This window comes from Amblyomma mixtum, chromosome 7 (assembly GCF_055824585.1).
Source record: "Amblyomma mixtum isolate Tamu chromosome 7, ASM5582458v1, whole genome shotgun sequence".
NCBI classification, from domain to species: Eukaryota; Metazoa; Arthropoda; class Arachnida; order Ixodida; family Ixodidae; genus Amblyomma; species Amblyomma mixtum.
The window spans coordinates 150,733,686-150,760,429 of record NC_143018.1 but is presented as its reverse complement, the minus strand read 5'-3'; the positions used below and the strand labels follow the sequence as shown (position 1 = coordinate 150,760,429).

General features: G+C 44.7%; 2 protein-coding genes across 6 annotated transcripts in view; one reads left to right on the top strand and one right to left on the bottom strand.

Annotated features, from left to right (window-relative positions):
- Window positions 1-26,744, bottom strand: part of shf (WNT inhibitory factor 1) — a 412,546-nt gene that overhangs the window by 1,169 nt on the left and 384,633 nt on the right. For 3 of the 5 annotated variants that reach the window (XM_089553558.1, XM_089553560.1, XM_089553561.1), the window contains 3 exons: window positions 15,077-15,172; window positions 12,588-12,713; window positions 11,733-11,825 (listed from right to left, as the gene is read on the bottom strand). In XM_089553558.1, the coding sequence (XP_089409684.1) occupies window positions 11,733-11,825; window positions 12,588-12,713; window positions 15,077-15,172 (315 nt within the window). Of the gene's footprint in view, window positions 1-11,728; window positions 11,826-12,587; window positions 12,714-15,076; window positions 15,173-26,744 lie in introns of those variants that run through there. The other 2 variants (XM_089553559.1, XR_016284440.1) reach the window with 2 other exon arrangements.
- Coq7 (ubiquinone biosynthesis protein COQ7, mitochondrial) overlaps window positions 1-26,744 on the top strand; it is a 57,412-nt gene that overhangs the window by 18,061 nt on the left and 12,607 nt on the right. The window lies entirely within an intron of this gene.

Sequence of the window (26,744 nt, the reverse complement as noted above, 5' to 3'; positions counted from 1 at the left end):
ACGGTGGGGCTAAGAATTAACATGCAGAAAACCAAAGTAATGCTCAACAGTCTAGCAAGAGAACAACAGTTCACCATTGCTAGCGATGTGCTGGCAGTAGTAAGGGACTACGTCTACTTAGGGCAGGTAGTGGCCGTTGATCCGGATCATGAAAGGGAAATAACTAGAAGAATAAGAATGGGGTGGAGCGTATTTGGCAGGGTCTCTCAGATAATGAACGGCAGTTAACCAATATCCCTCAAGAGAAAAGTATATAACAGCTGTAATTACCGGTACTCAACTATGGGGCAGAAACGTCGAGGCTAACAAAGAGGGTTCAGTTTAAGTCTAGGACAGCACAGCGAGCTATGGAAAGAAAAATGATAGGTGTAACGGTAAGAAATCGGAAGCGGTCGGAGTGGGTGAGATAACAAACACGGGTTAATGACATCCTAGTCGAAATCGAGAGGAAGAAATGGGCTTGGGCAGGGCATGTAATGCAATGGTAAGATTGGTCCTTGGTTGGTCCTTCTTCGAATCCACACTGTGGATTCGAAGAGAAGGCAAGAGTAGCAGTGGGCGGATGAGATTAAGAAGTTTGTGGGGATACGGTAGGCACAGCTCACAAAGGGCAGGGTTAATTGGAGAGACATGGGAGAGGCCTTTGCCCTGCAGTGGGCGTAGTCAGGCTGTTGCTGCTGCTGCTGCTGATGGTGATTATGTCAGTTGTTTAATCTAGACAGCATTACCTGAAAACGCAGTTCTCAAACACCATGGGGGAAGCACATGAAATAGGGTGGCACACTGTAGCAGACAGTGCCGCAGGTGATGTCCTCGACCACTTCCGGTAAAGTCACTTTAGCCTCTGGCCATTTTATTAGCTCTGTGGCCATATGCTAATGTGCACAGTTCATTTGTTGTGCTGTTTGAGCACTATCACTAAATTCCCTAATTATTAGAGCGGCAGTAGTTGTGAGGGAATGTAGCGCGCATGACAGAATTACCAGGCTACACGAGAAGCTTGCGTGATTTAGGGAAAGACCCAGTGGATGTTCGAATTGTTAACAAACATATCATGGCATTTTAAAAACACAGCTTCGGAATCACGTGGTGTACTTAGTCACACTTTTCTCCAAAGCACCTGTCAGATGTTATCCACTGCCTCCACTGATACTCTGTCAGACGAGAAATATAGTTTGGTAAGCTTTGCTTAATGTGTTTCTATGGGATACGCAGCTACCTCATACTCCCAGCGGCAAGGGAGCCCCATTATGCGATTTCGCAGTGTTTTAAGAATACGTCACCTTCGCAACAATGCTTTATATTTTCAGAACCTGTTCTAGGATGAATTTGGTTGTTATACACGAAGGCACGGCATCATAGGTGCACTATAATGCCAGAGAACTGCTTTTAAAACGATTGCTTCCATATATTTCTTCGGCGTTACGCCTACTTTTCGCCCCCAGTTGGATCCACCTGCTGCAAACCCCGTGCTTTGTTTGTAAACATGGTGTTGGTCTGTAGTGTTAGAAAACTTGTGCATAACCACGCGGGCTGTGGTGGTGCCGCTTGAAGATAAAAAGAAAAAAAACTTGAGGTTGCCCGAGCTTCGCCTTTTCTAGTGGAATGCGACAGTATGCTGCAGCACTGCCAGGGAGCCTATGGAGCGTCATCGCCCCTTCAGCACAATGCCTTGCCTGTTGGACAAATTGCTGAGAGTCTCTCAAAACAGTTCATCCACTGCCCAAAGAGATCACGAACGGGCTGCAGTGACTCTGCTCCCTGATTTGGCCATTGTGCGTCTGTGATTTTGTCTCGCATATTGATGGACACCTCAACCAACCAGGAAGTTTAGAATGAAAGAGAAAAGACAGAGAGGCCATTGTGGAGGTCTGCATCTCCATTGATGTCACATTCATTGACCACAACAGCATACAGACGTACATCACAGGCGCTCGGGCGGTACGGTACGGGTCCCATGACATCGCAGTGGTTGACACCGCAGAAAACATGGTGCACGCAGGTAGAGTCACCACTGCCTGCCCTTCAGAAGCCTGAAGAAGAGGTCGCGAAGCGTTGCACCCACGCTGCCGCCCCCAGGGCTGAAACCATCGTGTTGTAATCGGGCTCCGCGTTTGGACCACTTGACGTCTTCAAAGGTTTCGTCTGCCGGTCCTCCAAATTCAAATCCACAATCCTTGCGCAATGTCAGTGCACGTTAAAGTACCCCAGGTCACTAAAATTACCTAAGCCCTCTACTGTGGCATCCCTCATAGCCTGCGTTGCTTTGGAACGTAGAACTCCATTAACCCAAACTCAAACCGAACACACTCATAACACCATCTGTCATACCTGAGTGCAAGCTATTCGCATTTACTTTCATCTCTACAACATAGATGGCACTGCTTGGCCTCAGCCTATGACAGTCAATTGAAATGTTTTATGGAGTAGAATGCGATTGTTATTGGGTCCCGTTTCAAAATTCACATACTCATATGTACACATCAGTACACAAAGACACGTCACAAAGTCAAAGACCACAACGCATTCACTAACATTTGTTCAGTTCAACCCAACGAGCCTCCGTAGCGTGTGCTCGCCTTGCAGTCTGAAAGTCCTGGGTTCGATTCCCCATATCTTCAAAAGAATTTTAAGAGCATTAGCTCTTACTACTTACATTCGTGAAGGACGCGTCTGTCTGCAGTGAAGGTCAAATTGACCAAAACAGTAACCACGCTATATCACATAGCAAGAGTGGGCGCCTCACTTGGTACCTATGCTTTTGATCTGTTCTTTGTCTGCCAGTGTAGCGGTCATCGAAGTGGAACCCTCCCCTTCCCAGGGCCACTATTTGCATAAATTTTGCGGGACGCCTGTTTGATGCAGAATATTTGAAGTGGTGTCAAATGACTTTGCATGTTCCTGCGAATAAAATTAGTAATTGAGATGAAGCCCAAAATATGTGTGGGATCCACAAGGACGACCGTTCCGCCCCCACGTGCATTCTGAGGACCTTCAAACGGCCTTTACGGCCAAACCGTTTGTCACAGGGGCTTCTGGATGGTGTCAAACGATTCATCGTGTTGTGATACACGTCTGTGAAATTCATTAACTGATATAACGAGGAAATATAACAAAGGCGGCTGTAAATCACAATAGTAGTGCAAAATCTATGAGGTAGATGGTGCTGCTTGTGTCTTGGAAGTGATGTTTCCAGAAAGGAAACATCCATGGATGGTTGAATTTGGTCATCTCCATGTTTGCCCATAGCTTCGTGTTTACACAAAACATCCTTTGTGTTTACACAAACAAAGGATGAGAACAAGGAGGACACTCAGCTGCGCTGACTAACAGCTTTATTTTGGAAGGCAGCCGATCTGCACCTTTTATACAGAACTGGAGGGAGTGATGCACACGTGCAAAAATCATCAAAGTGCAAGCACGGAAAGAGCCAACAGATACATCAACTACTCTTATCGTCACTTTTAACCAACAACTCAGCCCAAACAGTTGTGTGTTCACCTTGTCTTCGTCCTTTGTCTGCAAGCGCTGTTTTTCTCAGCACGCTAGGGAATAGTTTATTCCACAAGGCAAAGCTCACGGCGGAAGAATGTTCTCTCCGGTAAAATATTAGTTCAGTAGCTCACCAAGTCGTCATTGTCTACCGGCGCTGGGCGCGAGGATTGGCGGGCAGAAAGGGGTCCCTCGGGGCAGCTCAGCAGGAGGCCAGCGGCAAGAGAGACTTCCCGCCGCGAGCTCCTCTTTTAACCCCTGGGGCATTGCCTCACTGGGAGCAATAGGTTGCTCACAAGCTCAGGCATGCAACCTTTCCCCAAGTGGCCAACGCGCTGTCGTGACGTCACGTCATTGTTGGGAACGGGGAGAGTAGCCTTCTCTCCACATTCCTGGTGGCGTGTGCGCATGGTCTCGTTACTCCGGCGCGTTCGCTGCTGGCGCGGGGGATGAGGAGCGGTAACAGTGTATCTCACAAACCTCAGTAAAAGAAATCGTTAGTGCCCTTGTGGAAAACCTGTTTCTCCCCCTTCGTTTCGACGCGGGCGACCAACTTCATGCGTCAGGACAGCATGGGCTGGGCGAGGAGGAAAGTTTCCCTCATGGGGTGAGCAGAAGCAGCGACGGGAGCGCCACCTCGAAGGCTATGTGGAGCCATTGAGAGTCTCTTTGGGATCGGGCCAGCATCGCGAGTGGTTGCAGCTGCACGCTCTTGTCACCTTCCGCGGCAGGCGCACGTAGATCTGTTATGCCTTGCTGCTGGCCTTCTGGTTCCAGGCAGCGAAGCGAGCACAGCAAACGCGCACTCTCCTCACCTCCCCAGCAAATGCTCGGGGATGGCTTTGCCCCAAAGTATGCGGCGCGCACGGGAAAACCCGGCCGCCATTGCTGGCGTGCACAAACGTTCGCTGCCGATACCCCCCCCCCAAAGTCGCGCCTCTGCCCCAGCCGGTAAGTGGGAAACCCTTCTTACGTAGCCTTCTATTTCCGAGAAATGCCTCGTTGATGTTGTGTTGCTAGCCAGCCCACTCTGTGTATTAATTGCAAATGTAATAAATAGCATAAGAGTGTTCCACGCTTTGTCGTTCCTCCCTTTGTTCCCTTGAGCACGAACCCCTCCGCGGTTAGCTGCATCCGTGGTGTGGGAGTGCAGGGGCGGAAGGTGACCCCCAATAATTCCACACCCTATCCGTGTCCTCCTGTCACGTTCGCGTCTTTGTGCTGCTCTGATAATATTGAACAATCTCGCCCAGCTTCCACTTTGTCCACAGAAGAGCCACGCACGTGATTTCCGAGTGGTGGCAAGAGAGAAAAACCTTTTTATTGAAACGTGATTTTAGCTGGCGTGAAAACATTGCAAACATGCTATTCTGCATGTATAAGGGGATTGGGGATAGAAACAGGGAAGGAGAGATGTGCACATAATTGCAAAGAAGTAAAAGAAGAAAAGAGGAAGCAATAAAAAAGAAAAATAATAAAAGGAATAAAAATAAATTGGCATTGAATTTGGTCTGAGCTGCATGACAAAGCCATGTCAAGGTTGCAGAGTACACACTGCAAGGACCAACCATCAATTGGCAAATTTACCTGCAAAGGATGGATATGCATGAACCCTTTTAATGTGTGGGCATTTCATCATCATCATCATCAGCCTGACTACACCCACTGCAGGGCAGATGCCTCTCCAATGAACCCTGCCCTTTGCCTGCTGTGCCCACCATGTTCCCGCACACTTCTTAATCTCATCCGCCCACCTAATTTTCTGCCGCCCCCTGCTACGCTTGCCTTCTTTTGGAATCCACTCTGTTACCCTTAAGGAAAAGCTGTTATCTTGCCTTCACATTACATGACCTGCCCAATCCATTTCTTCCTCTTGATTTCGCCTAGGATGTGTTTAACCCGTGTTTGTTCCCTCACCTGACCGCTTCCGATCTCTTACCGTTGCACCTATCATTTTTCTTTCCCTAGCTCGCTGCGTTGCCCTTAACTGAAGCTGAACCCTCTTTGTGTCCTTTCTTTCTGTCCCTTCTTCGTTTTTTGCGCTAACTTCTTCACAAAAAAACCCTCTTTGTTAGCCTCCACGTTTCTGCCCCATAGGTGAGTACCGGTAGGATACAGCTGTTGTACACTTTTTGATGATCCATAACTACAGCGCAAACGACAGGACAGAGATGAAGAAGTAAGTGTCGACTGCATTCTTTCTGGCCGCCAGGTAGGTATTTATACCTTCTGGCATCCAATAAACTTTAGTTGTGAGTCAGCGCTGTGTGGTGTCCCTTCTTCATCTCTGTCCTGTCGTCTGCGCTGTAGTTATGGATCATCAAAAACACCAACTCGCCCAACAAATGCTTTTGTCGCCCAACAAATGCTTTTGTACACTTTTTGCTTGAGGGATATTGGTACACTGCCATTCATGATCTCAGAGAACCTGCCAAATATGCTCCACCCCATTTTTATTCTTCTAGTTATTTCCCTCTCATGATCCGGATCAGCGGCCACTATCTGCCCTAAGTTATTTCCCTCTCATGATCCGGATCAGCGGCCACTATCTGCCCTAAGTAGACGTAGTCCCTTACTACTTCCAGCACCTTGCTACCAATTGTGAACTGCTGTTCTCTGCCCTGCAAATTTCATGCGTGTAGTTAGAGCATTACAAAAATTTTTCTCAAGACTCTGGTTCCCCCTCAAAATGTGTGTGGAAAAAAATATCAATTTTGACAACAAATGTAGCAGGTGCGTTTAATGCGTGAACATGTCCATTTCGAGAAATTTCTGGAGTAGCAAGAAAATCGCGCCCTAAGTAGGCATATTCCGTCACCACTTTCAGCACCTCGCTACCAATTGTGAACTGCTGTTCACTTGCGAGACTGTTGCTCCATGTTGATTTTTAGACCCACCGTTCTGCTCTGCCTGTCTAACCATTGATCGTGCTTTGCAGCTCATCACCTGAGCGACTTAGCAAGGTAATGTCATCAGCGAATCGGAGATTACTTAGTTCCCAATCCAGGCCCCGGAATACCTCCTGTAAACAGGCAGTGGATAGCATAGGCGAGGTCGTGTCTCCCTGCCTGACACTTTCCTTATGGCAATTTTATTGCTGACTTTGTGGAGAACTGTGGCAGCTGTGGAATCGTTATATATATCTTCCAATATTTTCACATAACACTCTTCTACACCCTGATTCCGCAATGCCTGCATGGCTGCTGAGGTTTCTACTGAGTCGAATGCTTTCTCGTAATCAATGAAGGCTATATAAAGGGGTTGGTTATATTCTGCTTATTTCTATCACCTGATTGACAGTGTGGATATGGTCTATTGTCGAGTATTTTTTATGAAAGCCTGCCTGATCATTTGGTTGGTTGAAGTCTAAGGTTTTCCTGACTCTATTAGCTGACCTTAGTGAATACCTTGTAGGCAACTGACAGCAAGCTGATCGATCTGTATATTTTTTCGGGTCTTTGATGTCTCCATTCTTATGAATTAAGATAATGTTAGCGTACTGCCAAGCTTCTGGTACGCTCGAGGTCACAAGGCATTGCATATACAGGGTGGCTAGTTTTTCTACCACAATCTCTCCTCCATCCTTCAACAAATCTGCTGTTACCTGATCCTCACCAGCTGCTTTCCCCCTTTGCATTGCTCCTAAGGCTTTCTTTACTTCCTCCTTCATTACTGGTGGGATGTCCCATTGCTGTGCTCTGCTGGCTCTCTTAGTAACATTCTGATTGCAATCGCTACTGTATCGATTCGTGTAAAACTGTCCGGCTACTTTAAAGGACTATAGACACCAAATTTTTGCTTGCATGTTTTCTTCTTTCAAACGATGCGTTAGACATTGGTATGCATATTGAGCACACCGTGGCATTCACTGTGACCGTTAAATAATTTATAATTGAATTTCTTTTCAACACTGTTTCGGTTTCGGTTTCAACTGAAGAATGATGGCTGTGACTTGTAGCTGATGTTTAGGGCGCGTGACCTAGAGAGAGAGAGAGACGGAAAGGCAGGGATGTTAACCAGAAAGGATTCCGGTTGGCTACCCTGCACAGGGGAAGGGAATGAGGGGAATTAAAGAGGAAAGAGAGAAGTAAAGGGAAATAATCACAGTCTGTCAATTAAGGCAGTCGCTCTCAAAAAGCGAAATAGTGCCTTGTAAGCCTTGATGGCAGTTGACTGTTGTGGCCACGGACCGAGGATCTTGGCCTCTGTGAAAGGGCGAGGGTCCAGGCGGTCCAGAGCACATCGCAGCTTATGTCTTTCGGCTACAAAGGCAGGGCACTCACACAAGATATGGGTGATTGTCTCATCACAGGCGCAGTTCACACAAGAAGGGCTGTCGGCCATCGCGATCCGGAAAGCATACTTATTCGTGAAGGCAACACCGAGCCATAGATGACACAGTAGTGTTGCTTCACGACGCGCTACATTACACGGAAGACGGAGGCGCAGTCCAGGGTCCAAAGTCCTGAGGCGACGGTTGCAAAACTCTCCCGTGTTCCACGCTGAAAGTGTGAGCTCCAGCCTCAAGGAACGAAGCCCACACGCTGCGTCAGCTCTCGTTACGGGGATATTAACGGGGATTCCGTCATTGTGGGCAGAACGGGCAGCTTCGTCATTCTGGTGATTGCCATGAACGCGTGACCTAAGCACCAACTACATGTCACAGCCATCTTTTGGATGATGAAACCGAAACAGCACGAGAGAAAAAATTCAGTTGTAAACTGTTTAGCAGTTGTAGGTGAATACCACGTCGTAATCGACGTATTCTAATGTAATGCATCATTTAAAAGAAGAAAACATGCAATAAAATGATGTGTGTATAGTCCTCTAACTATCTGATCCGTATTGCTAATGATGTTGGCCTCTTTGTGTCTTAATGCACATATATGGTTTTTAACCATGCCTAGTTTCCTCTTCACTCCATTTAGGCTACCTGCTTTCTTTAGAGCATGCGCGATTCTCTCCATATTTTACCTTGCACTTAGTAACTTTGATAGCTCTGCCAGTTCTATTTTGTGAGTAGGGTTAGACAGTTTCATGCTTTGGCGTTTCTTAATCAGACCTTTTGTCCCCTGAGATAGCGTGCCAGATTTCATCTCACCTTCTGACCGTTGTCAGTGAGTACAAGTATCTAGGAGATACAATAACGAAAAACCTTAGCTGGAATAAACATGTATCAAACGTATGCTCCTCAGCCTTTCGTAAACTCTGCTTTCTTAGACATAAACTAAAACTTGCCCCACCTGAACTTAAAAAATTAACCTACTTTTCAATAATAAGACCATCACAAGAATATGCGTGCACCGTCTGGGATCCCTACACTAAACATAACATCGAGGCCCTTGAAATGATTCAATGCAAAGCCGTGCGTTTTATTTTTTCAAAGTATCGTGTAACTGACTCACCAACGACCCTCATGCGAACTCACGGTATTGAAACATTACAGCTGCGCCGGAAAATTCAAAGACTGAAACTACTTTTCTTACTAAAAAACCATAAACTGTCTATGAATGCAGACCCCTTCCTTAAACCTAACACTACGCGCCAAACACGAAATCATCATACCCCTTACAGTGCTAGGATTAACGCCTTTAAATACTCATTTTTTTCCACGCACCATTGAGGAGTGGAACAGGTGTCCGCCAGATCTCTTAACCAGAGCTGATTCTTTTGGCTCAATGTTTTCTTCACAGCATTTAATTTGAGAGCCATTTATTTCTACGTTTACTTTTTGTATTTTGCATCTGAGCCTTGTATTTATTGCTGTATTTTGTGTTACAACTTGTATTTAACATTTTTCAATTTTGCTAAACCTGTTCTTTTTTGCATATATTATGTATTCGCCCCTCCTGCTTGGGCCTACTGTAGGCCTGCAGTATGTTCTAAATAAAATAAATAAATAAAGTATCCTGTCGAAATCTTGCCGCGCACTTTTATTGCGCACTCCGTATTTATCGTTCATTGTTTGAACATTGGGATCGTCTTCCTCAGTTAAGGTATGTCACCACCTTTTTCAAAATTTTTTTTAATTTTGAGTATTAAATTTTTATTTCACATTTACGTTATAAAGCACCGTTTTATATGATATTCAAAAGGAAGAAAGAGTGAAAAAAGCCATGCTGGTATTAATAATTCACAAAAAAATGCCCAAACTTGGTTGTTATGCAAACATTCATAACTAGCGAATGGAGAGCAGGAATTTTAAACTTTTTGGCGCAGACTTAGCCAACTAACCATACTGTGCAACCAACTAGGATCTTTGCCATCTGATAATTGGGAAAAAAGTTATAGCAAAAATGCCAAAGAAAACAAAAAAATGTGTCATTTTTGCCTGCATTCCTTGACATAAAACATGATTATATCAAAACTCACCATTCGATTTAATTTATCCTAGTTCATCGCACAGGCTAATAACAAAGGAAAGAGCGTGCAAAGTTTCATTGAAAAATATTTATTTGTTTCGAAGTTATGACTGTTTGCGCAACACGAAAGTGCAAGAAATAAAGTTTTGAGAAAAACAAGATTAAAGTTTTTCAATCCTTTTAGAAAGAAGATCATCATGCCCTAGGAAGTTAAAATCCTTCAGGTTCATAGCTAGGGCCCTCCTTAGCTGATGTGAGCTCTCTTTTGGCATTTGTTGCTGCCCGTCCTTTTTTTGCGGAGATGTTTTGCCTCGCCCGTTGATTGACGTTGGGCCTTCATCACATGGTAATGGTCACTGGTGCAACATGGTAGGAGAGTGTGGCGGCCAGATTCGATGCCTGCTTCCCTCAAAATATCTGCTGTACTTCTGTTGCCATTACTGAAGGACGAATTCGGTAGCGTTCAAAGCGATAGCGCGAAGCAAACAACTCAGACGCTTGTAGCCTCATGCATCCCCCTTGCGGAAATTTAAAGCAATGTTTAAAAAACAAAATAAGCCTTAAAAATTGCCTTTGAGTAATCTTTTATATAACAGACTAAAACAAAACAAAAAATTTTCAATATACACCGCTGATTATTGGCGAGTTATCATTTTCTGTTACCAAACCACATTAGTTTCGGTTTCAGAACTGTTCACCACCTGTTCGAAAGTTGGCTATAACTTTTTAACAAAATAAGATACGAACATTATTCTTGCTGCAGAACATTTTTGAATGTTTTGGGATTCCCAAAATATAAAAAAGAAAAAATGTCATTTTTCCAAAAAAAGCGCTTTTTCAAAGGTGGTGACATACCTTAAAGCGGAAAATCTGTGCTGCAGTGAAACCCTGAATTCGTCTACTTTGCCTCTTACCGCTGACTCATTAATAACTTCCGCTTCACTAGTTTCCTCCGTTCCCTTTTTAAATCTAAGCTAATACGAGACCTTACCATTCTGTGGTCGCTGCAACGGATCTTTCCGAGGACCTCCACATCCTCTACGATGCCAGGGTGTGCGCACAGTATGAAGTCTATTTCATTTTTAGTCTCACCGTTGGGGCTCTTCCACGTCCACTTCCTGTCCTCTCGTTTGCGGAAGAAGGTATTCATGATCCATGAATTATTTCTCTCTGTGAACTCTGCTAACAACTCCTCTCTGCTATTCCTGGAACCTTTGCCATATAGTCATGTAGCACCTGGTCTCTGGCCTGCTTCTTGCCTATACCTTCGCAGTGAAGTCGCCCATCAGTACAGTGTACTGTGTTTCTACCTTATTCATTGCTGATACCGTGTCTTTGTAGAAGCTTTCAACGATCTGGTCATCATGGCTGGATGCTGCTTAGGCCTGCACCGCTTTCAGCTTGTACCTATTATTAAGCCTAATAATTGAGGTTGTCTGAAAAAAACATTACTGGCTTCTCCATCATGCGGTGGTGACATCATCAGCAGTGCCAAATCTCAAAATCCTAATCTGCACACTAATCAACATTCACACCTAATTCATCCACCAATACACCTTGATCCACTCACTAATCCCCACTAATCTACCTTGGTGCATTTTCTGGGGTGGGCCTGCTTCCAAAATTTGTGGGGTCCTTTGGAATATGGGGGGGGGGCAGCTTCCAAGCACTATGGCATTTTCCTTTTCAGGAATTTGGTTAAGGAGGTTGTTTTCTGACAAAGTCGGGAAATTTGACAATTTTTGGAAAAACTGAGAAAGATGAGGAAGCAGGTGGGCCCCAATTGCATTTGATAGCGCTGCTGCATGGCTGGTCAGTGAAAAATACAATTTGGTGCAAACATCACTTTGATGTGGTCCATGGTCGAGGGTTACCTACGTCTGGCGCACCTCCGGCCGTAGAAGCCCTCATCGCAAAGGCAGCGGTTGTGCCGGATGCAGACACCATGCACGCAGCGCCGCTGGCAGTGTTCTGCATCGAGGGAGGAGGAACACAGGGTTATCTTCGCTCAACTCAATCTTCAAAGGAGCCGTTTGAGTCTGCACTTTGCGTTAACACGTTTTGGCGGGCTAGTTGGTTGAGCATCTTGAATAAACAGCGTGAACAACAACAGGCACAAGAGACAAGGAAACGGACGACACAGTGCTGACTAACAACTGAGGGTTTATTGCTGATCATACAAGTGTATATACATAGGATGTCGACAGTGTGGAAAGATATGCAAAGTGCAAAAAAACCATAAAAGTGACAACAGCAACAGAACACTACTGTTCCGCTTCGCTAACACTACTAACACTAACACTTCGCTAACACTACTGCAAATAGAGCTGTCACTCCTGGGGGCTGATAATCTGTGCTGATTTGTCACATTTATGTTTTTTTTTGCACTTTGCATATCTTTACACACTGTCGACGTCTATGTATAATATACTTGTATGATCAGCAATAAACCCTTAGTTGTTAGTCAGCACTGTGTTGTCCGTTTCCTTGTCTCTTGTGCCTGTCGTCGTTCGCACTGTTTATTCAAGCTGTACTTTGCAAGCAACTGGATGAAACCCCACAGGTGCTCTCTGGGCATCTGCTCATCCTAATAAGTTCCTTTTGGTCATATATTTTGGGCTGATCGATCAGCCTCTCTTTCCCATTGACTGTGGCTGGTTGTTGCTTTCCAGTAGGAGCTAGGACAGGCCAGCCACTTTGACCCATTCCATCCACCCAGCTGAGCTTACTCGCCTTTGTGCACACCCGCGGTGCTGTCGATGCGGTGAGCGCACTGCGGCCCCACAAAGCTCCTGGTGCAGCGGCACTGGTTGACACCCACGCATCGGCCACCGTTGAGGCACGGGATGGAGCACTTGCCTGCACAGATATCAGTCCCCGTGTATATCTTGGCTGCAGTTCAGGGCATTTTTCCACTTTGGCTGCCACAGCAGAGTTTGTTCTGTTTTAAATGCTGCGTCACCTTGCATCTGCGGATGGTAAGAATGCCCCTTGCATGTTCCAAATACGGTCAGCACATTTGCTCTGTTTTCTGCCTTCTCAAGTTAACAGACCTCGTGATGCATAAGCGCAGAACAGACAGCACCTTAGGAAGGAAGACTAGACATGTGCAATTCGGAACTGTTTATTCACTGCAGGTGCGAGTGAATATACAGCAAAAAAGGGCGAGGGGAGAGGGTGGGAAAACGACACTGGATGTGCTCGTGAGAGGAATGAAAAAACAAATATAAAAAAGGACAGCCAAACGTGTAATATATGCGATGCTTATACTTTTGAGCTCACACACTGTCATTTCTTTGCTCTAGTTTAAGATCTTTGTTTGTTGCAGTCTCGCTTCACTTTTTTCTCTTTCTTTTCTTCTTCACTGCGGGATGTAAAAACCTGCACATGGTAATGGTCTGCTGATGATCATTAATACATATCTCCCAGTTTGGCCTGCGTATGGCTTCCCGCATGTCAGCGGGATCTGATAGATGGCGTCCACCACACAAACAGGTTTACAAGCTTTCTCAGACATTGTGCTTTCTTTGACTTGGTAGGATTGTGGCACAAAGAAGAAAGTTTTCTTTGGGGCAGAAGAAACTACAAGTACTTAGTGTGTTTCGAGTTAAGTGCTACCAATTATGGGTATAAGGAAGCACATAATTTTCTTCTTGGCAACTTCACCTTGTGCACTGTTTGTGTCTTTTTTTCACTTTTTTCACTAAAGCTTCTGCCACTAAGGATATAATCAAAGTCGGAGAGCCAGCTTGTTCCAGCTTTCGAACATGGTCTTCAAAGCTGTCCTCTGCTTTATGACTTTAGAATGATATCACCCACTCCAAGACAGTTAAATGAGCATCCTTAGCAAAACCATCTGCTGTGAATGAATGGTTGCAAGTTGCACATCTCTCGTTTTCTCTCCTAGTGTGCCGTCTGTTTTGCGCTTCGTCTGTTTTTCAGCAGCATACCGAGTGCTTCCCAACAGAGAGGTTCTGCAGGAGTTGCCAGAGGCTGCAGTTCAGAGCATCCTGATACTTAGAGGGTCTGTGAAAGTGCGTTAAATATACAGCAACGGAAAGGAAAATCACTTGAAAAATCACACACCAAGCCAAGAGTTCTACTTGGCTACTGACAACAATTTCTTTTCACTCAGCTTTGCAGCCTTTTCTGCAAACGATTACTGGTTTAACATGTAGTAAATCAGCGCAGAGCTATGTTGCCTCATCACCATCTCATCTGTGAAGATTGCACGGAATCTAAAACCTTTATGTGATTGGCATAGGTGGTCAAAACAGAATGGTATGTCAAAAAGGCTGGAAACTTCATGGCCTTTTTAACCGCATTCCTAAATAAGAAGTGGCATTCAGGTTGCCAGTATGGTGTCTAATCTTATAACAGAGAAAGGCGGATGTTAGAATGCATCTTGAAAAAGACAAGGGACGAGGAAGGACTAGGAGTTCCGCGCTCAGTCTTGTTGGTGTAATCTTGAAATTTTCCTGCCAAGACTCCAGTAGGAACCAGTTCCGTTGCCTTGATGCATGAGTCCTCATCTTATAGAATGTTTGCTTACTTTCCATTGGATTATTATATGGGATTATACTAGTTCAACCACTAATGCACCTTAATCCATTTTCTGGGCTGGGCCTACTTCCAAATTTTGGGGTCGTTGGCGGTGCTCTCCGTACAATCTCTACGTACAGATTTGGCGGTGCTCTACGTACGATCTCTACGTACAGATGTGGCGGTGCTCTACATACAACCTCTACGTAGATTTGGAGGTGCTCTACGGACGATCTCTACATACAGATTTGGCGGTGCTCTACGTACGATCTCTACGTACAGATTTGGCGGTGCTCTACATACGATCTCTGCATACAGATTTGGCGATGCTCTACGTACGATCTCTGCGTGCAGATTTGGCCGTGCTCTACGTACGATCTCTACATACAGATTTGGCGGTGCTGTACGTACGATCTCTACGTACAGATTTGGCGGTGCTCTACGTACGATCTCTACGTACAGATTTGGCAGTGCTCTATGTATGATCTCTACGTACAGATTTGGCAGTGCTCTACGTACGATCGGTGTCACATGGTGTTTGTGACGTCACGGGCCTCCGGACCAGTCGGAGGATTTTGTGACAGAGAAGCCAGAAAGGTGTGACTAAAAGTGACAGACGATAGTGCAGACAAGAGAACAATGGCCATCGGATGCATGAGGAAGAACACATGGCCACTCACTGTATTCACATCGCGGACCATAGTAACCACGTCGGCAGGAGCAGGTGTCTTTCTGGATGCACTTTCCCCCATTCAGGCACTTCTCAGCACAGATGCCTTGTAGAAGAGAAAAGAAGGTATTCCAAAGAATTAACTCCTTAATTTCAGTCGTGCAAACGACGTAGTTCCCTCGGCCAGTTTTAAATGTTTGCATGCAGATGGCTCAAAGTGCACTAGTGCAGTAGAAAAACAATGCCAAATAGTGCAACAGTTTTCACTTGTGAATGCAGTGCTGTGTGTATCTGTAGGAAATATAATAAACGAAAATGTCTAAAAGAGCACAACTGAACCTACTCATGACGCTACCTTCCAGATTCCATTCAACCTCGATTAATGTGGTGAATTGGGTGTGTTGGTACGTTTTTGAAGATACGGCAGCGCAAAAGAAGACAGGAACAGAGGTAACAAGGATAGTGCTGAACTTCAAACAGCTTTTATTGTGAATGTTTCCACGATTGAGTCGGGCTGATCGTCAGTGCATGCGCTAATAGGCCAGCTCTCTGTCGGGGAGGGCAGTAGAGGCAGAACTGACACGGGCTGCACCAAGATAACATATCTGTTCCGATACCACGACTTCTCGTGTGGTACATTCTTTGCTTAAGGGGAAGGGGGAACATCAAGGGAACAGCCAGAAAAACTCGTAAGCCTGTCGTTCACACATCTCCCAGTTCGTGCAACATACATTTTTCCACAGTGGAATTTCATATATTCACCCTCTGCGTATTCAACAAAGGGCCGCCTGTGCTCATTATGCATAGCTTTGACAGTTTGTGAGGAGCATAGAATATGATTTTCACATCATACCACCTTCTTCACGTTGTGTGACAGCATATTAATGTCACAGCTACAGGCTGCAGTGCTGGGTGCTGCTCCAGTTGCCCCAACCTGCACCATTTCATGAAACCTGCTACATATCGATGATATTTATTGAGGCAATGCTGCGCCAAAATGCCATTCTAGCAAGTGCGGCGAATCCAATGTGGCACAGGTAACTGCTGAAAATGCAGAGGCATGAGTCTGGTTTCCTCTCTCAATGTATTTATTTATTTGAATACCCTCAGGGCCCAAAGGCATTAAAGAGGGGAGTGGGAAAGATATACATTGTATAAGGCACAGTGCAGCAGAAAAACAAAACAGAAGAAATTGTAACGCGGCAAAAAGCGAGAGAAAAAGAAAAAAGGCAAATAATAGAAGGGGAAAAAAAGAACAACGGAGGCAAAAAGAAAGAACATTTCCGGGAGACAGCAATATGACAGCGAGAACCAATGCAAATAAAATTGGCAGTCTTAAAGGCATTTGGGTCAGTAATAGTAATATCGACAATGAGCCTGGGAAGGTGGTTCCAACTGCCAGAAGTGTAAGGAATAAACGAATAGAAAGCGTGTTTGGTATGACATGAAGGAACACCTACTTTGTGAAGATGATCAATGCGGACTGAAACATATGTAGGGGTAGTTAGTACGCAGTTCTTAAGGACAGGATTGTAGTAATAGAACTTATGAAATAGGCATAAGCTAGAAATATTTCTGCGGAGTGAAAGCGGTGGCAATGATGAAGTAGTTTTCATAGCGGTAACACTGGAGTTACGGTGATAATTGGAAAGTATGAAACGTGACGCGCGGTATCAGATACTAATGATGCAAGGCCAGGGTCCCAGACAGATGCTGCATATTCCAATTTAGGCCGAACAAATGTTTTATAAAGAAGCAATTTTATTAAACTAGAAAAAAGATAGAAGTTACGACGCAGGTACCCCAACATGCGGTTAGCATTGCTAGTAATAAATTCCACATGCAGATTCTAAGAAAGATTGGAAGTTAAGTGCATACCAAGGTATTTATAGGAAGACACAGTTTCAAGAGGAGTGTTATTAAGGTTGTAGGTGGCTACTTCAGTGTTACGTCGAGAAACACACATATGTTTGCACTTATTAATGTTAAGTTCCATGTGCCATAATTTACACCATTCTGAAACTTGGTTAATGTCAGATTGAAGAACAGAAATGTCAGACTCACTGTTAATTTCACGATAAATAACACAATCGTCAGCAAAAAGACATAAGAAAGAAACAATTTTGTTAGGCAAGTCATTTATATAAATTAGAAAAAGAAGGGGCCCTATGAGAAAGATGACGAGAAAGATGAACTGCGGAGTCCAAATCTGCTGTTTCACTTGTTAGCCCTTTACTGCCTACTGTTAGTACACGGCATGCACGCATTTTGCATATCTGCCTCAACGATGCTACCAACATTGTCCGAAACAAACACGGCAAGCGCATGTGCAAAAAAATTAGTGCTTTTGAACAGCCTTACATAGCGCTTGTGCAGCACCATCCCCTGTCCTGTAGGGTAAATGTTTGCCCATGAATAACGTTTCGCACTTACTCCAGCTCTATTTCTTGGTCCTGATTCATTTGCGCTTGAACCCCGGACCAGGACACATTTTTCTTCAACTGCGAGGTTTCTGTCAAATCTCTTTGGCATTCCTTTGTAGGTGTGCGGCTGTGCTTGGGTGGATGCTAACGAGTAATTACTTCAGTCGGTTTGCACAGTAGAACCACATAATTCGGTGTAGAAAGTCGGTTCATATTGGAGTTCATATTGGAGCAGTGACAGTGATGGGTTTGGCATACCGTGATCACACTGTGCACTCATGATCTCAATCTTGTGTTCTGATTGGATGTCTTCTGCTATGTTAGCATCTGGACTATAAGCCCACCATGGTGGCTGAGTGGTTATTGTGCCTAGCTACTGAGTATTTTAGGAAGCACGTGGCACGTGCTTGGCAAGTTATGAGTGGAGGAAATCTTTGGGTCCTCGCATGTGCTGCAAAATGCTTCGTCGGGAGACACACGGCCATATTGGAGTGCATCTGTGCTATGCAGTGTGGCTTTGGTGGCAGTGATGGGAATGCTGCGCCAATTGCGCCAATCTGCGCCATTTCGATAAAGCTGCTACATGCTGCTCCAAAAAGGGGCCTTTTTGCAAAATTGCGCCAAAGCTGCGCCAAAACGAGCCGTCGCCAACGTCAGGTACTGCCCTGTGAGGGAACTATGCTTGCGACTGTTGTCCGCCATTGAAGTCTGAGAGTAGCCGGTAAAATCCAATACGATCCAGTTCTCAGTCTTCGTCTAGAGTGCTCCGCATGGTGCTCCGTCTACTTCGTCTCTGATGGGAGAGTGTGACTGAGTGAGGGTGTCGTGAACGCGTCACGCTTTCCACCGCGTCCGAGCTCCGAGCGTTTCCGGTGGGCCGGCACCGGAGGCGAGTAGTTGGTGGAGTGGGCCGTGGCTAGGCCTTGGCGCGTCGGTGCGCGCTCTTGCACTTTCCCGCCGCTCGTTCGCCTCGACTGCGTGGTTTCAGCGGCGTCGTGGCGGCGTCACGATGGCGCTCTCGAAACTGAAAGGTAAGCTTTTTCTCGTTTTTTGCGCCTTTTAGTTTATTCAAATGAGTCTTTCTGGACATAAGAGCTGATGAGTCAGTGTGGCGGGGTTCAAATTTAGAAACTGAACATGACTTAACAGTAGCAAATTGAGCGAATGGCGGTGGATGCACGTTGCAGAACCGCGGTAGTTTGAGCCTGCAAGAGAGGGTGCTGTTAATTTCCGGTTTGTTTACTTTTTATGAAAGAGTACTTGTAGTTTTGTGGCGTTCGTCTTACGCTAGTATCAGCTTCGAAAGCCCTGGAGCACGTGGCGTGCTGGGCAGCCGTGTAACGTCGCTCAGTAATTTCATATTGCCATCCGCAGTTCTACGAATTCCGTGGTTGAAATAAAGCTACAGTGACGTCCGGGCTGCCCATAACAACCTTGCGGCACGAAATGCATAAAACTCGCCGGCGACCGGGCCATTCACGCGCTCCTTTATTCACTCGGCATGCGAGGTCGCTTGGTAGTTTCGGATTGTCCGGCTGCGGAGCCTACGGAATGCGTTTTCCTGACATCACTTGGCTGATTGAAAGACGTCCTTAAAGCGGTGCCTTTGCAGCTTGAGCTGAAAGTGTTATATGGATATGAGCACTGAACTCATGCTAAGGAGTTTTATGTAGCGGCTTCTGAAATAAAGTGTATACCGCGGACGTATATGACGCCGTACATTTCTCACGGAGTTGGTGGGCCTTCTGGCCTTCGTGCTCGTGTTGCTGCCGTAATTAAAAAAACTTCCGAGGCGAAAATGAAAGAAAGTTCCACGGAACGCGGTATTTTGCAGCCTTCCGGCTATACGATGAAGCAACAAGCGTCTTCTGGCGCGCCCGCTACGTTCGTACGATTTTGGCGCTGCGCTGACGGCCCTGTCTGTTGTCGAAGCTTGGCAGGCTTCGCGAATTTACGGCGGAAGCTTTCAAAAAGTAAGGGGAAACAAGGTCGTTTTTCAGGGCAGCAATTAACGGGCGGGTAAAGGATACGTGGGAGAAAGCCTCCACCCTTCCTCGGCGGTCGAGGACTGCATGATAGCGCGATCGCGCGCTCAAAGCAGGTGCGCTCTTTGTCGGCGAAAGTGGTACTGCTTTTATAATTACACGTGTCCGGTTTTTAGAATGGAGCTTGCTCTGCCAAACATCTAGACAGAAGCCTTCAATACTTTGCAATTAGTGAGCTGCAAAATTTTGGCACTTTGCTTATTCTGGATTTATAACAAACTGCTCTTTTGTTTTTACGTGTTCAAATTAACGTTTATCCAAATTAATGTTTATTCATCAAATTAGTGCAGGAAAGATTGCCGGTATGTGCAGCTCAGGTGCTCTGAAAGCCCTGAAAAAGCTACTTTTGCAGCTATTAGTGCAACAGCTACAACCTAAGGACGCTGCAGTGAAGGGCTCTGGAAATTTCGACCACCTAGGTATCTTTAACGTGCACTGACATCGCACGGCCCTCTGGAATTTTGCCTCCATTGAAATTTTGTTAAAGTTAATTTTTAATATTCAGTTCTGTATCGAGGAACGTGTTTCTATAACTTGTACTGCCACGTTTGAATGAAGTGTATAATTGTTAACCATGACTGTTGTGGGAAAAGAACCGTAGTGTTTCCTGGGTCTTTATTTTTTTTTTTAGAATATGTTTAAGCACTCTACAATTATTCTCTAATTTACAGGATCATATTGCTTGCATAACAGCTTTTTATTTCATCAAACTAACATTATTATTTATCGTTTGCAGGACGCAACAGCAAATTTAACTCTGGCATATTGAAAGATGTCGACTGCAATGGAGATTGCTTCGAGGTGTGGTGCAGACCAGGAAAAAGGGAAGAAAATGCTTATTGCATTATTTGTAACCAGACAATCAACTGCTCACAGCATGGTGTCACAGCAGTGAAACGGCATTCACAGAGTAAAAAGCACTTGGAGCTGACCAGCAAGCTTCGGGGCCCTGACGGGAGGCTGAAGAGGCCAGCTGCTGTTCAAGCATCGTTGGATTTTTCATCGACAGGCACGATGACCCATGCAGACCGTGTCACAGCTAGCGAAGCACTTTTTGTTTTGGCATTGACGATAAAAGGTCTCCCATACTCATGGGCGGATACGGCTACACCCCTTCATCGCTTGATGTTTCCCGACTCAAAGGTGGCTAAAGACTTCTCCTGTAGTAGGAAAAAAGTGTCTTACGTTGTGTCAGATGGGCTTGGGCCTTATTTCAAGGGACTTGTGCATGAGGAACTGAATCGTCCTGGTGTGTTTTACAGTATCAGTGTAGATGAAACACCACTGCCAGAACAGCGGTGCCAGCAGTTTGATGTTCTCGTGCGCTACTTTTCTGGTGCTGAAAAAGGAGTAGTGGTCGAGCACCTGCAGTCGTTTCGTTTGGGGAGGGCAACGGCTGATATCCTTTTGAAATGTGTAAATGAAGCCACTGAAAATATTCCTCGAGCAGGGTTTTTTTCATTTTTCAGTGATGGTCCAAATGTAATGAAGTGTTTAAAGAAAAAATTGACCCAGGAAAACGGCCCCTTAATGGAAATCGGAGAGTGCTCGCTGCACAAGGTGCACAACGCGTTTTCATGTGCTCTTGATTCATTTGGTAGTGAAGTTGAAACTGTAGTCAGTGACGTGTATTACTTTTTCAAGACATCTTCGGTGCAAAGTGCCCAGCTCCAAGAAAAACAAGAGGCTCTTGGATTGCCTGAAACTGTGTTTTTGCGTCATGTCAACTGTCGCTGGTTGTCTCTTGTACCAGCCGTGGAAAGACTAGTCGAGCAGTTTTCTGCCCTAAAGAGCATCCTAGACTCCCAGAAACCAGTGCGTGCTGCAGGTAGCATGAGGGCGAGACTAAACAGAAACCTGAATGACAAAAGTTTCTACGCAAAGGCTCTGTTTGTGAAGAATGCAGGTGACCTAGTTGTGGGATTTCTGACGCTGTTTCAAAAGAGTGAACCTTTGCTGCATGTTCTTTATGATGAAATGGTGATGATGTTGAAGAAAATTTTGGGCAGATTTCTGAGGCCTCAGGTGTTCATGTTGAAACAGGGACATGAGCTCGCTTCCATTGATGTCGAAAGTTCGCAGAATTGGAAGGAAAGCATAGTAGTTGGGGCAGATACTGAGGAAGCTATGAAATCTTGGTCTGCTTCAGAGAAAGCTGAATTTCGACTAGGAGCTAGGTCATTTTACATAGCGTGCTCAAAGTACCTTCTGACAAGGCTTCCTCTTCAGAATTTGACACTTCAGCACCTCAGGTGCTTGCACCCAAACACCCACTCCCAGGAGTCTTCAGCAGAATCGTTCAGATATCTTGCAAAATGTGCGCCTCAAGTGATACAACCTAGCCAAGTTTCATCTCTCCTTGATGAGGTGACACTCTTAAGCTCTGAAGCGCTGAATGTGGGCACTGATGGGCCACTTGACAAATACTGGCATAATATATTTATCATCAAGGGCGCTCAAGGTGAGAGAAAATATCCGCTTTTGACTAAGCTTGTCAAGGCCCTTCTTTCGCTTCCGCATGGGAACGCTGATGTTGAGCGAGGCTTCAGCCAGAATACAAGGGTTTTGAATGAGAGGTCGAACCTTTGTCTGGCAAGCGTGAATGGTATTCGCCAGATTATGTCATTTGCCAGAAGGTACAACAGTGACCCATGCCAGCTTTCAATTTGTCCAAATGTCATTAGGGCCGTTCGAGGCGCATCGAAACGGTATGCAGAGCGCATTGCCTGCGAACAAGAGAAGTCGAAAAGGCCACGTGCAGGTGCGGATCCAGTGCTAGCAAGTGCCAGCTTGTCTAAAGCACAAGCGAAACAGAAGGTAGATGAAGCGCAGCACATGTTCAGAAATGCTGAATTGCTGATTGAGCGGGGCATGAAGCTGAAGAACTTCAGTGACATTGCGAGTGGCCAGGCAATATTGAGCCAAGCTAGGGAAAAAATGAATGATAGTGTCTCTCATCTGGCTGCCTTTAATAAGGGCTCAAAGAAAGGAACATAGGCCTGTCCATCTGATATCAGTATTTTTAAAGCACATGCCTAATTCCCTTTCATTTCTCTTGATTCTTGTGCGAAGGGTTGTCATACATGCTTACTGCAATCCAAGATGGTCAGTTCCTTTTTTTCTCGAAAGCAGGTTTAGTTCAGTGGCTGCTCCTGTTTACACTCATAATTTATTTTAATATTTTGAGTACTTCGGTCTCAGTTCTTTGTTGCTGGTGAAGACAATGTTTCTTTGTCTTGCGGTACAATTACCATGGTAATGATTACCAGTGCTAGTCAATATACACTTTGTGTGTTTCTGTATTGCATTGCATTGATGTATGCTGTTACAAATAAACTATAAATTTGTCTTCTAAGCTTTTTTTTTCGGAAATGCCGGCTCTTGCTACAAAACAAGTGACGCTTGCTACAAAGCGAATATTTTCCTGCTACAAGGCCTGCTACAAAATGGTTTTGGCCATTCCCATCACTGTGGTGGTGTCAGCACTGCTTCTGTAGCATGCTGCCAGAGCAAAGTGCCCGTGCTCATGCCAGAACAATCGCTGTGGCCCATGCTGTGACTGATGGTAGCTTGTATATTAAGGCGAACGCATTTAATGCCTCATACTGTCGTTAGCACCCGTGTCGACAGCCGTGTCGGCAGATTTGTCCGCGTTTCAGCGTCACTACTTAAAAAGAAACTGCGTCGAGGCTGGGAATCAAACCAAGGCCTTTGGCATTTGAAGCGGAGACGCTACCACTCCGCAAACAAAGGCTCGAGGTTTGAGCACGAATAAAGGCGCATCTATGAATGCATGGCTCTTGTAAATGAAATTAAAGGAATAAAAAATATAAATAAGAAATGAAAACGTAAAAAACAATAAACATAAGAAGACAAAGGAACAATGAAATTAAAAAAAAGAAATATGAAAAATAACAAAATAAATTAGAATAAGAAAAGAAATAAAAATGAAAAATAAAATGAAAAATAAAAAATGAATAAAAACACAGTGCGCCAGGAAACGCTTTCACCTTGGAGCACTTTAGAGAGCCAAATTGCCCTGAATTTTTAATTGCAGCTTTCCGCTAAAATTGCGACGCGGCAGTGAAGTCGTGTGGCACTTTTCAAATACCACTGGCATTATTTTAATCTTACAAAAAAGAAAGCTCTTAATTCAACCTGAGGAAAACTGAAATGGCATTTCTCAACTTTCTCTCCATCTTCCCCAAATTGAGTTCTGCACCAGCATTAAGAATGCAAAGGTTAGCTAATTTATCTTTTGTTGAGTAATTGGCAAGTTATATGCATTGAAAAACATGAAGACCTGGTCAAGAGAGCTGCCTACAACCGTGCACTACAGATTCAGATCTGCAAGCAGTGCGCTGTCTTTTCTCTCTTTTTTATACATTGGCTCCAGTTAGCTTACCCACCGCGGTGGCTCTGTGGTTGGGGCGCTCAGCTACTGAGCCTGGTTCAAACCCGCCCGTGGCGGCCATGTTTCCATCCAGGTGAAACAGACGCCCGTGTGCTGTGATGTCAGTGCACGTTGAAGACCCCCGGTGGTCTAAATTATTCCGGGGCACTCCACTACGGCACCTCTTTCTCTCTTTCCTCTTTCACTCCCACCTTTCTCCTTTCCCTTACAGCGCGGTTCAGGTGTCTAACGAGATATGTGATTATGAAAAATCCAGGCGCTAACAAACAACGACACAGAGGGGACACAGCGCTTACTCGCAACTGCAACAATTCTTATTCAGAAGCTTTTATATATGCAACAAAAACCAAAACAAACCCAGAGTAATCGCACGCCGCATGCCGACCAATGTGCAGGAAGAGATTAACTCGTGATTTTCAATCGCTCTTTCTTTGGCCGCTGCGGTGGCTCAGCGGTTATGGTGCTCGGCTGCTGACCCAAAAGACGCGGGTTCGATCCCGGCCGCGGCGGCTAGAATTTCTTTGGAGGAGAAATTCTAGAGGCCTCAGTGCACGTTAGAGAACCCCAGGTGGTCGAAATTTCCGGAGCCCTCCACTACGGTGTCTCTCATAGCCTTAGTCGCTTTGGGACGTTAAACCCCATAAACCAAACCAAACCAATCGCTCTTTCAAAAAACTTATCTCTCTACTAGACAAGGCAATCGAAGGGTCACTAACACATGTATGCCCCGTTTCTGCGATATGATAGGCTTCAACTCTCTCCCGCGTTACACGATCTCGATGATGAAAAAGAACACACATTTTGAAAAAAATGGGAGAACATTTCTTCTTGCGCTTGCTGCAGTTACGACAATGAAGAACCATATTGTTTGAAGTGTCACCTTTTTCCATATCTACGGCATGCTCCATCAAGATATATGAGACAGATACTGCGTGATTTCTTTTCCTAAAAAAAAAAATAATTTTGAAAGCAATTTTTCACCATTGAGGTGAAACACCTAATATTACCGCATTTGTGCCTTATTTCTCTTTTCGGGCTCCTGCTACTCAGCACGCATAGCTGCTCCAAATATCCCATTTTTGCCTGCTCCAAAATGCAGTCGGAACGCAGGTTCGAGATATGTGGAGTTTCCCATGACTCTGTGCAGTAGATTAGCTGACTTTGTACAAAAGCAAAGTATCCTCTGTATAAAGAAATTAAAGCATTCGTGCTGTTGCAATGAAATATGGCAACCATATGCTAGCTTTGAGAAAACTTGCTTTAGTTGAGTGCATATCAGAATCAAGGTATATGCCAAGATATTTTAAATTGTTTACTTGACGTATGTCAAGTCATCTTTGTAAATATTCATCTTTTGTAAATATTTTCAAAACTTTATATAATACACACTTCCCACTGAAGAAACTTGCAAGCACATCTAAAGCGCGGAAACCTTGGCTATCTACCGAGCTTCTTGACATGATTAAACATAAACATGCCTTGTATGCACGTTTTGTGAAAAGTCGAGATGCAACGCTGTTTACTGAGTTTAAAAAATTTAGGAACAGCCTGACAAATAAGCTTAGGGCAGCAAAAGATTCTTATTTTTCAGGTGTATTTAGTAACCCTGACAATCAACGAAGTGATGTAATTTGGCGCAAATTGAATACGTTATTGCATCCCACCTCGTGTTCAGGTATTCCAGATGTTTTATATTATAATGGACAGCAACTTTCCGGAAACGCAATTCCACAAATGTTTAATGAAGTTTTCACCATAGAACCTTCCCAGTACGACGATCCCAGCCTGAACAACTGTTTGCAGTTTCTACCAGTTATAAGGAATGCAACATCGCTTTTCCTTGCTCCAACTACATCACTTGAAGTTTTTTCCTGCATCCGTGCCACAAAAAATAGCAAGTCACTGGATGCCGATGGTATCCAGATACGCCCTTTAAAGTACGTGCTCGATATTATCAGCCCGGTCCTTACCCATATCTATAACATAATATTGTCTACGGGTGTATTCCCTAAGAAAATGCAAATTGCCCGCGTTGTTCCAGTCTTTAAGCGCGGTGATAAGACTGACCTAACTAATTATCGGCCGATTTCAATCATTCCAGTATTTTCAAAAGGTATTGAGAAAATAATGCACGAAAGATTACTATCATTTTTTAATCGCCACAACCTGCTTCATGACTTTCAGCATGGTTTTCGACAGCACCGCTCTACCGAAACAGCCCTCCTCACTCAAAAAGAAATTATTATAGATGCATTCAGTCGTAAGCACATGGCATTAGGTATATACATTGATTTCTCTAAGGCATTTGATTTGATCAATCATTCTATCCTTCTCAACAAATTAGAAAATTACGGCGTGCGGGGAATAGCACATGCGCTTTTTAAATCTTACCTTTCTTTCAGAAAGCAATTTGTAGATGCCAACAATGTCGTTTCCGCAATGAAACCGGTTAATGTTGGTGTGCCGCAAGGAAGCATTTTAGGACCGCTTTTATTTTTAATCTATGTAAATGACATTGTACACTGCACAGAAAATTCTTCGGTTATTTCTTATGCTGATGACACAACACTGTTTATTACAGGCAGTTTGTGCAAAGATATTGAAAGCAAGGCCAACAAGACGCTGGCTGATTTAAAGGTCTGGGCTGAGGTGAATTGTTTGAAAATAAATCCCACTAAAACAAAAGTAATTTTGTATACGCCTAGAGGCAAAGTGTTGACAGAACAGATGGATTTGTTTCTTGGCTCCCAACAGCTAGAGATGGTGGACTCTGTAAATAGTCTTGGAGTACATTTT